Source organism: Apostichopus japonicus, chromosome 9 (genome assembly GCF_037975245.1).
Source record: "Apostichopus japonicus isolate 1M-3 chromosome 9, ASM3797524v1, whole genome shotgun sequence".
In the NCBI taxonomy this organism is placed as follows: domain Eukaryota; kingdom Metazoa; phylum Echinodermata; class Holothuroidea; order Aspidochirotida; family Stichopodidae; genus Apostichopus; species Apostichopus japonicus.
In genome coordinates this window covers 8967281-8982355 of record NC_092569.1, presented here as the reverse complement: position 1 = coordinate 8982355, position 15075 = coordinate 8967281, and the positions used below count along the sequence as shown (strand labels likewise).

Below are 15075 nucleotides of genomic sequence, written 5' to 3'. Positions count from 1 at the left end.
GCTCCGCTTAGATAGTAATTCGCGCCCCCCGGGTTAGAAAATCCTGGATACGCGCCTGGTATGCATAGTTAAACTGTGGTAAACCGCATCCATAGGACCAAAATGGCCAAGTAAAATGTTGGTATGGTACCACAGTTTACCATGGAGTAAGGGTGGTATTTTGTCGTGGTTAGTGTGAGGTAATTTTTTCCTAACCCTGCACTTCATCTTCGGAGCTTGCATAATGTGTTGCAAGAAGACTACTACCAGGGCTATAGTAATAACATGACTATGCGGTGTGTACAATAACCTCTAGGCTATGTAGTTTGACATGGGCGTTATCCATGAACCAAAGCAATGTACATCATTACATATAAACGAAGAGCTATTACAAAGTCCTAACATATGTTACCTAACGCTGTGTTTTGCCGTAAGTTAATACGTTGAAAGTTGACAATACTAGTGCTTTTTCAATCGCGTGTTTAGTATCAATGAAAATAGGATAATCTAATCTAGCCATTTTTTTCGCCTTTAACCAAGTCAGGTTTACGGCAAAGTTTAAGGGCACTTTTTGGAGCTTATGAAAAAGACGCCAAATTCAATTGATATTTATCAGAAAGTACGACCAAAATAGAAATGTTACTGTAGTATTACGAAAGAAAAAAGTTGTGATATTCAACTGACCGCGTCATGGTGGCTAGTGACGCCTTTTTGTGCATTATTCAAACATATAACCAGAGGGGTAGGTCGCAATCAGTTTCGCGAAATTTCATACGTCAGCACATTCGTTGTATTGTCTACACTCTTTGTGGTCTCACAACATAGTACAATCAGGGAGTTTGTCTTGCAGCTCCCTGCATAAATTACTCGGCACATTGCGCAAGTATACTATAAACCCTTGTTCTATTTATATACATTACGCTTATTGACATATTCATCGGACACCTGTTTTGCATAATATGTGTATAACAAATAACGACGTTGATAAATGTAGGCCACTTTCATCTGTTTGGTCACTGTAGTTGTCATCAGCTTCGTAGTCTTAATTTGAGTTGCTGTGAAGTTCACGGATCGCTGTTAATTTCCAAGGTAGGGAGTCTTTTTATCTGATTTAGTTAAGATTTCTTGCAGACATGTTATAAAAACTAAAAAGGGTGGGTAGTGTAAATGTGAATGTTTTTGAAAATGTTTCCCGTAGTTTTCACACATTCGTAAAATACGGTACTTTTAGACGCTCATTATCACATAAGTATAGGTAGGCATTTAAAACTACCCTTTAACACTTCGTTGTGTAAAATCTTTCACATTCAAGATCGCCCGAAAAAGCACAGTGGTCCACCTGTGTAAGTTCGACAACTTTATAAAGTTTAGGTTGTGAATATCTAACTGTGCATGTCATAGACAGATCCCAAGCACGGATGTATAAATTTAACCCCCCCCCCCCCAGTCCCCTTGTTTCAACACCACAAACGTATTTATATATATATACACATATATATATATATAAATATATATATATATATATATATATATATATATATATATATATATATATATATATATATATATTGAGACTAGTGGAACACTAGTAGTTGTAACTCGGAGTTTCACGCGTTTTGCGATCGTCGGACAACAGACGGAGTTGATGTTTGTTTGATTTTTGTTTGATGTTTACACGACTAGTTACTAAACTTTGATAAGTATGCTAATTGAATTAGATCTTTGTCCATTGATAAGTGTTACACAAACCAAGCCACACTCAGAAGTAACTATATATATAGTGTACATTAAAGCAATAATCCCACCATCCTAGACAGCATATAACTCCACGCAATTATACACACTACGAAATAGTATGTCCTCATAGCAAGTTAACTGCGTCATTACATTGCTCTATTGCAATCTATATTCTGCTTAGCTAGTTTTCAATAACAGGTGAAGTAAAGTTCACAGTGTAATATGCTAAATAATTTGGAAACGTTTAGGCGCCGGCAAATGTAAATGTTTTGTACTGCATTTTGGTTTAAAGAGATTTATCATTGATTGTGTTATTTTTTAAGTTTGATGCAAATTATCAACGTAATAACATCTGCCAAAAAGTCATTTTGCAGCAAACTGTTGAATTTTTCATCCACAAATTTTAAGGAAATTTTCAACTGTCAGCATATTAACTGAATTATTAATATTTTGTTGAAACTGTTAGAAAGAATTACATATATATATATATATATATATATATAGTTTAAATATGATCCCGTTAACTGTGGAGTATGCTTTGAGAAGTTTGCTACAAAATTCAACATAATATATTGTAGTTTGAATGTCGTCATAAGGATTACCTCACTCTTATGCATTTAAATATTCATGATGTTTCAAGATCTGATTCAGTGACCCAAGATTTCCCTTTATTTGTCTAGACATAGAACGGTTGTACTTCGAACATGGCTCAAGCACACAATCAACACGGATATCCTTTGAACCATCAACCTGTTATTATGTTGCAACAACAGACCACTCAAAATGTTGGTGACCTCAAAGGATCGGTACCTCGCCGAATCACGGGAAGCTTAATTATTGCTTGTGGCATTGCTCAAATTATCATCTCCATTGTGATATGTTTGCTGTACTATGGTACCATTTACGGTCACTGGGGGCTCTGGAATGGTGTGGTAAGTGAACTATGAAGATATTGCCTAATTTATGTAACTCTTTTCTTCGGTTTTCCGCCCATATTGTTAGTTTCTATTAAGTATTATAATTCTTGATAAATGTTAAGATTCATTATGACAGCATTCATTCCAATAAAAAGGGGTTGCACATGTTACACTGATATATGAACTCATTTCTACTATACAGTAAACTGTAAACTGTTCGACGATTTTCAAAGCTACTGGGAAGAAAATCTGTGGGTACAAATATAAGATTTTTGATGGAAAATGAAAATCCTCATATTACATCATTACATTACATTTAGGTAACAGACTTATTTAATTGACATTAATTTTATTACATCATTTCACCAAAAGGACTGTCAACTAATGCCACTAAAATGGTGAGAAATGTATTATTTATTATTTCATATTGGTCACTGTGTATATACATTGTACAATGCATTGCTCTGACAAAGTGCCTACAGGTGATGTAATGAGTGTGCATTGTAGTAGGCCTACCCCAGTTTCCAGGGAACACTTGCCTTCCACACAGAAACTAGTGTTTAACTAAGAACTGGGCTATAATCAGGATCATTCTGGTCTGAAAAATATTGCTTGCCCATATAATTGTTCCCTGAATTATCCGATGCTAGTAGCCTAGTACTATATAGTGTACAGTATATGCTGGAGGCATGGCATGGGCTCCAAACCTAGATATAGACTACCTATAGATGACACTATAGTGCTCCTTGTCCATGTATTACATATTTAGAAATCATTTCAAGTTGTTATGGAACTTTATCAACAGTTTGTTCCCCCAAAAATGAGTTTCTTCCACATAGATCTACAGATCTACAACATCAATACTTTCTTTGAACAAAGGTTAGGCACTAAGGCAGATGCATTGTGCTACGTTGGAAAATTATGTTTCTGTGCAGTTTGAAATATAAACTTTTTTCCACCAAAAGTAAGTGATGCACAAAGAAAAATATGTCGCAGAATCATAAATAATATATTAACTATGCCTAATGTAGTGCCTCAAACAGTTAAACGTAAATCATCTGCAAAAATACCTACGAAGATAGCTTGGCTTCTGTTACATTAAGGCTTTTCTGCAGTAGTAGGCATATACTATACAGCAGCTAGGTGTGAGTGAGTCCTAAGCCTATACAGTACCTCACTGCTACTTTGAACCGCTACTCGATTAGCACGACTTCGTACATTTTTCCAATTATTCACCTTATCTTTTAGCTGCCGATTGGTGCGCAAAGAATATCGCCATTACCCCCATTACACTGCCTAAATCAGAGCGATCTTTAACGCAATTAACTCTAAGGGTTGAAAGTACATCTATCTTCCACTTGCAACTGGGTTTGCCAAAAAACTATTAGCAATAACAGCAAAATTGTCTCAAAACTCTTTAAATTGTTGTATATTTTGCAAAATACGACTGACAGCATTTAGGAAATGCCTTAAAAATTAGTTTAGGAACTGTTTGGCCACCTTAAGTGTATTGGTATTTTTGACACGACACAATTTTCCTTTACGTTTTTGTGTTAACGAACCCAATTGTACCCTACTCAGGTGGGGATGACCAATGTTCGTCATTACCTGGGCGGCTAGTTCTATGCTATACTGTGTGGTGGATGCTTGTGCATAACCAAGCCGTGGTGATATCTATGTTTATTCACTTTCTAATTGGTTGAGAATTATCATATGAACTTAACATATTTACGAATGCCTTTAAAACACATTAATTCATTCGTACGCTTAAACCGGTCCCTATAATAAATTGTTATTTTAAATTTTAAATGATGCTTTTGCTGTTTGTTTAAATGTTCCATGAAGTTTGTGAACAAGCTCCGCACATGAAAACTTCCCGTACATAATGCACGTGCAGCTAGCGAACCATTTTACACACTGTAGTTAATTCGCATTGAGATTGGTCACGGTAAGGAAGGTCGTAATTCCACTGTAGGCGTTTGCACCTGTATCGAACAATACTAGTTCTGTTTTTGGTGACATATTTTGCCTTACTCTATCGATTAAACATGATGCTAACCAACTCGAAATCATTTGTGATTCCTAAAGCCGGATCTCGAAAGAGATACTTTGAACAGACTTTATGTTAATGCAATGGAGGTAAACGACTAAGGCAAATGAATATATATAAATGAAAAGTCGTAATGAGTTGGAAAATCAAGAACAGTGAAAAACTTGGGCTGATGTTTATCCTGTTCTTGTAGGCTTAGCCTCAGCTTAGTGTATAAAAATGCACTAATTTTTTTCCCGATGTACCCTAGGCAATAGCTATACTTCGATTCTGAATAGCTGATCATATAGGGCTCGCATTTGAAATTTGACGGTCGTGATGACATTTTGTAATATCTATAGGTTAATAGACGCAATTTAAAAACTACATATTAATTGTGATGTCATCCCAAAGCTAGTAAGCAAATTTCCCAACATCTCACAGCCGGTGCACAGTTCTCGGTTAACCGGTTTCAATAACGTGAGCGGATGAGAGCCATTCAAAGGCGTTTCTAAATATAGGGAAAGGTAGATAGGACGTTATTCTATAGATTTACTCCCCATCCTGCAGGAGCCATCGTTAATGCTCATTTTTACAGTCCAGTTAATGTGTATAGATGCAACAAGCATGTTCTAACCTTTTTTTGTACTAGGAGAGGGCGGTCGTAATAAGTTTCGTGACTGTAATATTATTAATGGTACTCTTGTAGGGTAAAAATTAACACAACTTTAAAATAGGATAAGTTGAAATATTTTCTCTTCATATATGGGTCTAGTTTCGAGGATATGCATGGAAACAAAGCAAAACAACATTGGACTAAAAAACTCAATGAACAAACCGAAATTGTAATGAAACCAGGCATATATTTACTAGATATTGAAATGACATTTTCAAGGCCATCGACACCGGGGTGCTGGCGGGGGCATAGCCTCCAATAATTCTTAAAGCAATGATTTTCAAATAGACCTTTTCTTAAAATGTAAGTAGGTGAATTTTGACTTTGTCTTGGCCTCAGACTGTCTAGCCCCCCCCCCCCCCTCTAATAAGAAACCCTTATCGGTGCGCTGCTTAGCAAATTAAAGAAGGAATGTAAAAATATCTGCTTCTTAAACGTATAAAGCGATGCAGAAAATACGACATTAATCTGATTTTATTTTTCAATGTATTAGGAGTAAATCTTTCAAACAATTGGAATTGTACGGTGGCATAATGGGGACATGGGAACGAAAAGTGTCCTCAAAACTTTTAAAGTCAAAATTTAGATTTTTTTATCTCAAAATGTTGACATTTGAAGACCTACCTTTCCCCCTATTAAGCCACCGTAGAATTGGAATACCTTTTAAAGATTGGAATTTCTTTCTTGCTTTGACCATGCTTCTACCCCCCCCCCCCCCTCACCGCTTTAAAAATGAATGCTGGATAGCCCCTGCAGTTTTTCGTGACTGCTTTGTTGTTGTGCCACGTTTTGGAAAATGACCGTTTGAACTGGTTGCCCCGTGATAATGGAAGCTGGTCAGTGATTCAGGCCTAATTATCAATAGCTATCCAGCTGGTATGGGCCGGGCGATACCATATTGGGCCAACACCTTGGTACCCGTTCGTCAGCAGGCTCACTGCACATATACTGCATCCAAGAGAAATATATAAGAGTTTTGACAACATATGACCCAGTAAAAATGTGCACAAGTAAGGGGGATATTGAACTAAACTGGAAGAATGTCTCGCAACAACTCCTGCTGCAGTCACATATTGGCGATGATGTATTTCAAGTGTCACAGTTGCGGGTGGGGCTTTGCTGCCCTGTGAGGCAAACCTGAAGGTAGTCTGGATTTGCTTCACCTGTACTATCGACCAACAGTTGTTAAAATCTAACAAAACTATTTGACTTTTTTTATTTTCCTATGATTTCCATTCTTTACAGTTCGCCGTAATAACAGGATCTTTCGGACTTGCAAGTGCACGAAAGAAAAGCATGGTAAGTGTTCACCTAAGACCAATACGTTTATAGCTACCAGATGTGGTCATAATTTTATTAACATTTGGAATTACATGACAGCGTTACATCAATAAAGTTGTGGGTGTTATGTTTCTACTATGACGTGTTTGTTTGGATATTGCTACAAGTTATAGTACAATATGCATGGTTGCACATTACAATATACAGAGGTACATGATTACATGAAGTTGTGAAGATTCAGTGATACTTTCTTTAAATATCTCTTATTTACTGATTTCATTATTGACGTCAATTGTGGGGGGCAACACACAATCTAACATCTATATAATCACGTGCCATAGCAAACACTTAGCAAAGTTGTTATAAAGCTATAACATTATCAGTTATCAGAGAAAATTCAACACGGGTCTAAGATCAGCAATATCATTATTGTCTTCAGCGTATATATTTTACTTTTCACAGGTCATGACCTTTATGGTTCTTGCCATCATTGCAACACTACTATGTGCGATTTGCTGTGGTTTTCAGGCGAGTCTTGCTGCCTGGTTAAGTCGATACTATGTAAGGACCAATAAAATACGATATATTATTCATAAAAAATAAAAACATAGGAACATCACATTTCCTTTTAAACAAAAGGTTTTCATTGAGGTCATTTTGCATGAGTTATAATATATACTGTATAAAGTGATCCTCCCCTACGCCATAGTCTCGTTTTATATGGAAATAGAAAGTTGTGTTCATTCTAGCATGAGAATATGTCAGATCAATATGGTTCAATGATGCAAAAGGAATAGTATTCTTTGTTCACATTCCTCTAAGTTAACCTAAGTTATGGTAAAGCATCGTTATGAAACATCTTAAAGTTGGTATGCATAAGGCATACGTTAAATTCAACACTGGCTTTTGTATGATAAAAGGTTAATTAATAACAAAAGATGTCCGTCATGTGATTTATGATGAAACTGTTGATGACATAGTTACTGCTTTCACACATGCATAGAAGTTCATATTTGCCTTTCGCTCCTCAATTTTACTAGGGTGATTCAACCGTCTTGTTCATCACAATTTGCATATTGTATGAAGTGCAATTCTTTTGTTGCATATTCGGGGCTAGTTTCACGTGTGTTGCTCTCTCGGATGGAGTACCACAACAGCGAGTGGTAAGTTGCCAACCCAACTTACAAGTGACGTGTAACCAATTTCTCTTAAACTTACAGCACTATATTCATGTTGATGCCACAAACAAAATTACCTATAATGAGAGCTTGAGCTAACCGAGTTACGACTTTAATCAATTATTTATGATCCCTTCTCTCCACACTACTTTATCCCTGATCAGAGTGTAACGTACCTAATATTCTAACATTTTTAAGAAATCAGCTTTGCATGTGAGATATGAGGGCCGCGGAACCTTTATAAAGTCCGAATGGCACTGAGTACCGGCCTCTATATTGTTCGTCGGACCGGAGTCATATATAGTTCAGCGTCAGTACACAAGTAGGGACGTCATTTATTTACTCCTACCCCCTGTCAGTAGTTGTCAAGCGGATTTTCCATGCAACATTTATCGATTGTGACGAAAATGTTGTACCACTTTGTACCACAACGTTTCTACATCTTTTTTGATTGATTTATAATGTTATAAAACTTTAGCAGCATCCTTTCAACAACTTTTCTATTATGATTTGTTGTAAGAATGCTGTTTTGATTGGTTCTCTGAAGTTTGCGTGTGCTCTGTATTGTGCTTAAGCTTCATTTTTATTGAGCTTGTGCGCCGGCCAAGTGACGTTACAAGAATAATTACGTAATGAAGTAAAAGTTCTATTTTCGACCCTTTCTGGGCAAAAACGCATGGGCTATGTTCATCCTGTCATGTAAGTATTCCAAATTAAAATTATTATAATTAAACCGCGATTGTTAAACTTTGAATGAGCTGTTATGCGAATTTAAATCTTGAACGATGTTTTTACAGTTTAAAATTTGCTGCTGTTCTTTAGATTTTTTCTTCACATCATCAGTATGTACACATAACATAGTAGAGAAGGACTAGTCAGTGAACTCTTAAATTTTAGAACTACGAATATAACGAGTTGTTAATGTGAAGATTACATCATAACCAGAGTATTATACAAGAAATTGACAATATGACTGCACTTTTGTTTGACAATTTTGTTGTTAAGATCTGCCAACCTCAACACTGATGAACGTCATGCTGGGGATTTCCTTATGTTGTTCAAATGATGTTGCATTTGTTGTGACGATTCACGCCATACCGTTAAAGGCCAGAGGCCTGCTTTTTGTAATGTTGAAGGCAGTCGTTTTGTGACATAATTTTCCTCTAAATAGCGTTATTATCTAAAAATCCACGATGCAAGGTCAACTAATGCCAATGGTCTAATTGATGACAGTATTGTACAAATATATGCAGCAACTTTTTAAGGGTAGATGAAATTTGCATGATTTGTGTTCTTTTCAAGTTTCAATGACTTTACAATAAAGTAGAGCATGTTGCAGGGATTGTCAGATGAAACGAAACTAAGTAAATAATAAAGGGCACATTGCCCTTACAATTGACATTATGCATTGACCCGTGTATCGCCTTTTTTCAATCCCTACACGTAGTTTACTGGGGATGAGTTATTGTATTTTATTGACCATTCTGTGAAACACTGGTACTAAAATTGCAGCCAATCTCACAACCCTTGAGGTACTCTACCGAAACTTGGAAGATTACTCTGACTTAATATGGGTGTCATGGGGTTCAACAAGAGATCAAAAGTTTTTTTACAGACTACTTCTTAATCATGCATAATTGTAAAATAATAAAAGTTCAGAGGTCAAAGGTCAATTAACCGACAAACAACAGGTTGGTCATTGCATGCGTATACGAAAATAACAAGATAGCCCAAACCTTAAAACACAAGAAGGATATCAGGGGGTTATGCCTACAGTTTTCTTATTCATTAAACAATTAAAGGTCAAATATCAAAGGAGGCGGAAGGACAAATTTATTTGGAAAACGTTTCCTATAATATTCCTTAACCGTAAACCCAACAGACTTAAAGATGTGGGTATGTACTTCTGTGTCGGACGTAGTGTGTCATGTGACTTGTGATGTCATAAGGTAATAGATCAGATCTCAAAGTCAAATAACCACTTTGGCCATAACAATTGCATTCTAAGTTGCTGAAGCCCTCAAACCATGATGTGTATCAGACTCTGCGCATTTATAACGCATTAATGCCAAAGACCACGTGATCAGAGGTCAAATTAGTGTAATTTATGACGTCCATGGTCAAACGTCGGATGTCAAATAACCAAACCAATAATTAATCTAAAACACGAAAGATCACATGTCCAATGGAGGCAAATGGATGAAAACTGGCCGTATTCATTTACGGTTTTATTCCGGTGTCTGGTGTTTAATGCTTAGCACAATTGCCGCCAATTATAGCTAAGAGGAAAACTTATATTATATTTGTGCTATTGTGCACATGCCAAATTATATGAAAGTTACATACCAGGTAGGAATGAATTGTTTTAATGAATGTTTAAAGTGTATTCAAATATAACATATTAAAGAGATCATTTAAAAGCTTAATGTATCTCAAACTCTGTGTGTCATAGTGATGACCTCATATTGATCAGACACCCAAATGTTTGGATGAGATCTGTAACTCCATGATGTGCCTGCTTTGTTTGTTGAAGCGTTTTGTTCCCTTGTTTTTTCGTTTTGTTCACTTGTGTTTTTTTTTTCTGTTTTTTTTTTGAGGGTGTAAAAGTGAGTGTTTCCCTAAATTTAATAATTTTACCTTCCTTACAGATTACTTACCCACATTTCGTAATGCCGCCAGGGCAGTTTTATGGAGCAAATCCATATTGTACAGGTGTAGTAAATATGGCCATGCAACCAGCTCCAGTCAACGTTGACAGTGTTAATGATGACCCTCCGGCCTACCAGGATGCTGTTGCTCAGCCTAAAATCTAAGAACAATTTTGAAAACAAACGTTACATGCGCATTTACACAAAAAGACACATACTAATAGTTATTTCTTAAATTTAGCATTACTCTTATTTCAATCCGAGCTCACATTCAGTGTATGGTGAAACCACTGTTTTTTAATATATAATTGATTAGTTACCAATAAATCAGCTTGTTAAAAGATTTAATCTCTTCCTATAAAATTGATATTATTAACCTATTAACAACGAAACTGCAGTATTTTAAGTAATATTATCCGCATTTCGAAATGGGGGAAGGGGAGGGTGAAGAGAGTTATGGGTATAATAAACTGTTATTAATATCCCTGTTTTTCGTCGCCTTCTGATTTGTGATTTACAAATTGGTACATTCTAACATATTTGCAATGCCCATAAGACCGTTGTAGTTTCTATTGGTTCAACAGTTTCAAAAGCCGTTGTCTTTCTTAAATGTAGCTCTGTATGTTATTTTAGTATTCATAGCAAAGAAAGGAAATATTCAATACACAAGCATGGAAATGACAGTGATATCATTGTATAATCGGTGACGGAAGAGATAACAAACAGTGTTTCAAAGTTAATGTTATGACGATACAATTAGCGTTAGGAAACCGTACATGTACTGTTGTAATTTTGAGTTCCAAAGACGTGTAACGTGCGTAGAACGTATTTTGGCACGTTCTTTATATGCAGACTGAACCGCATTACATTCCATGCGTCCAGTACAACTGACAATACACAAGAAGAGCTAAAGTGAAAATATTGAACATACTTTCCATTATGTTTCCTTTTAAGTTTAACTTACCCATTTTGATCTTCAGCCGCTCCCTAAATTAATAGAGGGCGCTGTCATATCGGAATTTTCTAGTACCGCGAAACTTCAAAAGATGCAGTCTTTAAAGCCACTAATAATAATTTGGTAGGATTTTTATTTGCAGACTGAACTACATTACATCCTATGTGTTCAGAACAAGGGAAATAGTCAAGAACGGTTAACTAAAGCGCTTCACAAAATCATTAGATATTTTTAAACAGCATAGATCACGCGAATTATATTCCAAAGTCGTATCTATAGCTCTGGTAGGACCAATAAGACAGCGCCCCGGTGGAAACGCTGAAGATCCCCATTACGTGCGCAATAGTAATATATATTTTCACACCATTTGTTCTGTAGTTATTACTTTTGGGGAAAATTGACTGTCCAAGTTCTCTGTAGTTAGAAGTTAATCAAAATGTATTTTGTTTTAAAAACTTATCGTTTTTCCCCTACATGCGGATACATAATTGACAATTTTCGGAAGTTTTCTAATGCCATCATCTTTTCTGTTATTGCCAGATACACATACAAAATCAGAAATGTGAAAAATTCATATCTTTGCGATACAAGATGCTATGAGGATGTGGTTTTCGTCTAATATTCCGCCAATTTTTAGCAAGTTTGCTAAGCCATTAACTTCGGCATCCAGCGAATCCTATTCAATGGATTATGAAGAAGTCTCATCAGACCAGGTCCGATTATTAATGTAAACTGATTCATTTGTCAATTCTAATAACTTCAAGTAAACACATGCATGCTCTTTGCACTTCTTTTTGACAAATATATTTTGATTAATTAACATTCCATTTGGACTCAGTGATTGCGTTTACTCTCTCATTTTTTTCTCATATTTACTTGAAACTGTCGTCAAGAAATTAATTTTGATATGTTCAAGAACTTTAAAAATCGCTGCTTGCTCATAAATAAAATTGTATTTCTATCCCAGTCCACGTTGATGTTTTGAGATAAAGGGATATGTCATGTTTAGATAATGTAACCATAATGATATAAAGATAACAAATAAATCCACGCTGTTGATTGAAGACCCCATCTCAAAATTTTGTCCCGCTCTCAAGATATGGTTGATTGATCTTGACTGACTAAAATCTCCTTTTATACTCTAGGAAATAGATCACAGTAGCTGTACGTGATATAAATTGTAATTGTTCTTCAAAAAGATGACCTTCCTATTATAATTTTCCTGTTGCTTAAATAGCAACAAATGACTTATCCATATGAATCTCGTAATAAGCACATTCCGGGTCTTGGCAATGGCAAAAAAAAAGTGTTTTCACAGAGGAACGAAAGTATTAATATTGAACCTGTTAACCAAACTCCATTTGCCTACATATTAGCACTTTGATTGGATCATGTCCATTAAAAGACAGTACATATGAGGTAAACCAGTATTTGACCAATACGGTTTAACATTGCAACTGGTTACACTACCTCCACACATTGAAAGCTCGAATATCTACCGCCATGATTTCGGGAACACCAGGCTCATGACTGTGTATCTATGTGTGTACATGAGACAAAAGAAATTCCTGTCACCTGCAGTCAAACAATATATAGATCAACACTCATCCTTTGTCCAGATAATGGGATTAAGTAAGGGAAATGTCATCAGGTTGTAGTTAAGACATTAGAAAACAAGTTCGTGTGCACTTGTATTCATTCAGACTGAGGATTTGAACAAAGGAATTACAAGTACCCGTATGTCATTTGAAACGAATCACCATATCTTCAGAAGAATTACATTGTAAAGTTGCTTCCTGAAGGTTGTGTTAATATTATTATGTAGTCACCAAAGTGTGATATCAAAGACAATTTTCATCCACAAAGTAAACTAATACAGAATATGCAAAGTTGTGTCTGTCCTCAGCTACCTTTCGTGATCAATCATGTATAGGATAAACAATAAGCTATGTCATCACATAACGTTACCTCTTAAAACCACCCTATACTTAAATTACACCATCTCAAAGTATTTGGAACAGTTATGGCAGACATTTTCATAAATTCGACACCCACACCCCCTCCACACACACACGCACTCACACAAACAAAACTAGATCATCTCATCCAGTAAACTGAACGAAACTGCCAACTTAACGTGGGCTGACCGTTGTTCGTACAGTAAGCAGCTGTAAATGTAACGTTAACGTTAAGCTGATCTAGTTCAGTTTTACGTTGAAGAGGTATATTGTGCATTTATGGGCTTCCCACCTAGAACGGTAAACCTTATAACAATTTTTGATGTTTGCGACTATGCTGGAAATTCTTAGAATAAATTTTAATGAGTTACTCAATGAGCTGATCTAGTTCATTTGGAATGGAGGAGGTGGAATATATGTGTGGTATTCCTGTTCCAAGGAATTTGAGATGATGATCTTTAGGTACATGGTTGGTTTTAGGTGGATACTTTCCGGATAATCTAGCTCATTTTCTTTGAAGGGGGGGGGGGGGTCATATTAGGAATACTAATACCACATACACCGCAGGAATCCCGGAAGAGGTACAGTTCCTTTATCGTGATCTATTATATTGCAGAACGGAGTTATATCCACGTTGTATCACTTTAAGCATCTGCTTTCATGCCTAATGCCTCTGTGTGTTAAATGTAACTACTTACTTCATGTTCCCGAGTTTATGAACACCTCACTCACATCATTGTCGTACAAGACCCCTTTGTCTTAATTCCATGAAATCCTCATGATTGACCACAGATGACACCCTGTTACATCTCATGTGTTTAAGAATGTGGTTAGTCATAGCACTCTTCTATGTGCATTAGTAACTATACGTAAATATTCCAGACAAAGAGTCTATGTCACAGAGAGGTTATAGCCCTTTCTCGGGAAGTTAGAATGACTTAAAACTGTAGTTTTTAGTATGAAAAGGACTAGCATTCTAGACTTTAGTGAGTGCAGTTCAGATGCATTATTCTGGATATCCACTCCAGCAACAACATTTTATCAGAAGAAATAAAGTTTATATTCTGCAACTGTATCTATATATGTCTGGAGTTTCTCTTTATCTGCCGTTCCACCTATTTAATATTTGAGCCCTGAAATAATTGAGTCGGAACACCTCAACATAACGCTACGGTAACGTGAGTTCTAAACAAAGAAACCTTAAGTAAGCGAAAATCTACATTCATAAGATATAGTCAGAGACGTGCACATGACTTTCAAAGCTGAGACGAGAGTAGAGTGGGGGGGGGGGGGTGGGTGGTCTTGGCCATTTTGAGAATATGATGTAAAGTTTTGTGTTCATTGTGTTCATTCTCTATTTTAGTTGCTTGCATTTTTGTGGAAACAAGACTTGCTCGATTCAATGACTAAATCACTATAGACTTCAGCCGCGTATCCAGGATTTTCAAACCCGGGGGGCGCGAATTACTATCTAAGCGGAGCGCCACCATCGGTTGGCGCGCAACGTACAAGAAAATTTCTTATTTTGATACCCCCCAGATCACCGGAAACGACACTTCTAGGGCTTGAAATGACCAACCAGATGTACACTTTTTGCCTGAGAACCAAGTATTTCCTAAAAGTTTTTTTTCCATCCATAACCTTTTTGAAGATTGTCAACCCGGCACACATCATGTTCGACCTGATCGCATATCCTGTGGGTCTTTGCTTTTGTAGG

General features: G+C 36.3%; 1 protein-coding gene across 1 annotated transcript; it reads left to right on the top strand.

The window, feature by feature from the left end:
* Positions 1-801: 801 nt before the first annotated feature.
* On the top strand, positions 802-14433 carry LOC139974048 (uncharacterized). The gene is made up of 6 exons (XM_071980963.1): positions 802-1068; positions 2397-2648; positions 6584-6637; positions 7082-7180; positions 7660-7782; positions 10446-14433. The coding sequence occupies exons 2-6, from the start codon at positions 2421-2423 to the stop codon at positions 10608-10610; spliced, it is 669 nt and encodes a 222-aa protein (XP_071837064.1). The 5' UTR covers positions 802-1068; positions 2397-2420; the 3' UTR covers positions 10611-14433.
* Positions 14434-15075: the final 642 nt, after the last annotated feature.

What these genes read in the sequence shown, in the direction of transcription:
- LOC139974048 (XM_071980963.1), top strand. Translation starts at nt 2,421, where the DNA reads ATGGCTCAAGCACACAATCAACACGGATATCCTTTGAACCATCAACCT. An exon ending in GGGGGCTCTGGAATGGTGTG is followed by an intron (nt 2,649 to 6,583) that starts GTAAGTGAACTA and finishes CATTCTTTACAG; the next exon opens with TTCGCCGTAATAACAGGATC. An exon ending in CCTGGTTAAGTCGATACTAT is followed by an intron (nt 7,181 to 7,659) that starts GTAAGGACCAAT and finishes CAATTTTACTAG; the next exon opens with GGTGATTCAACCGTCTTGTT.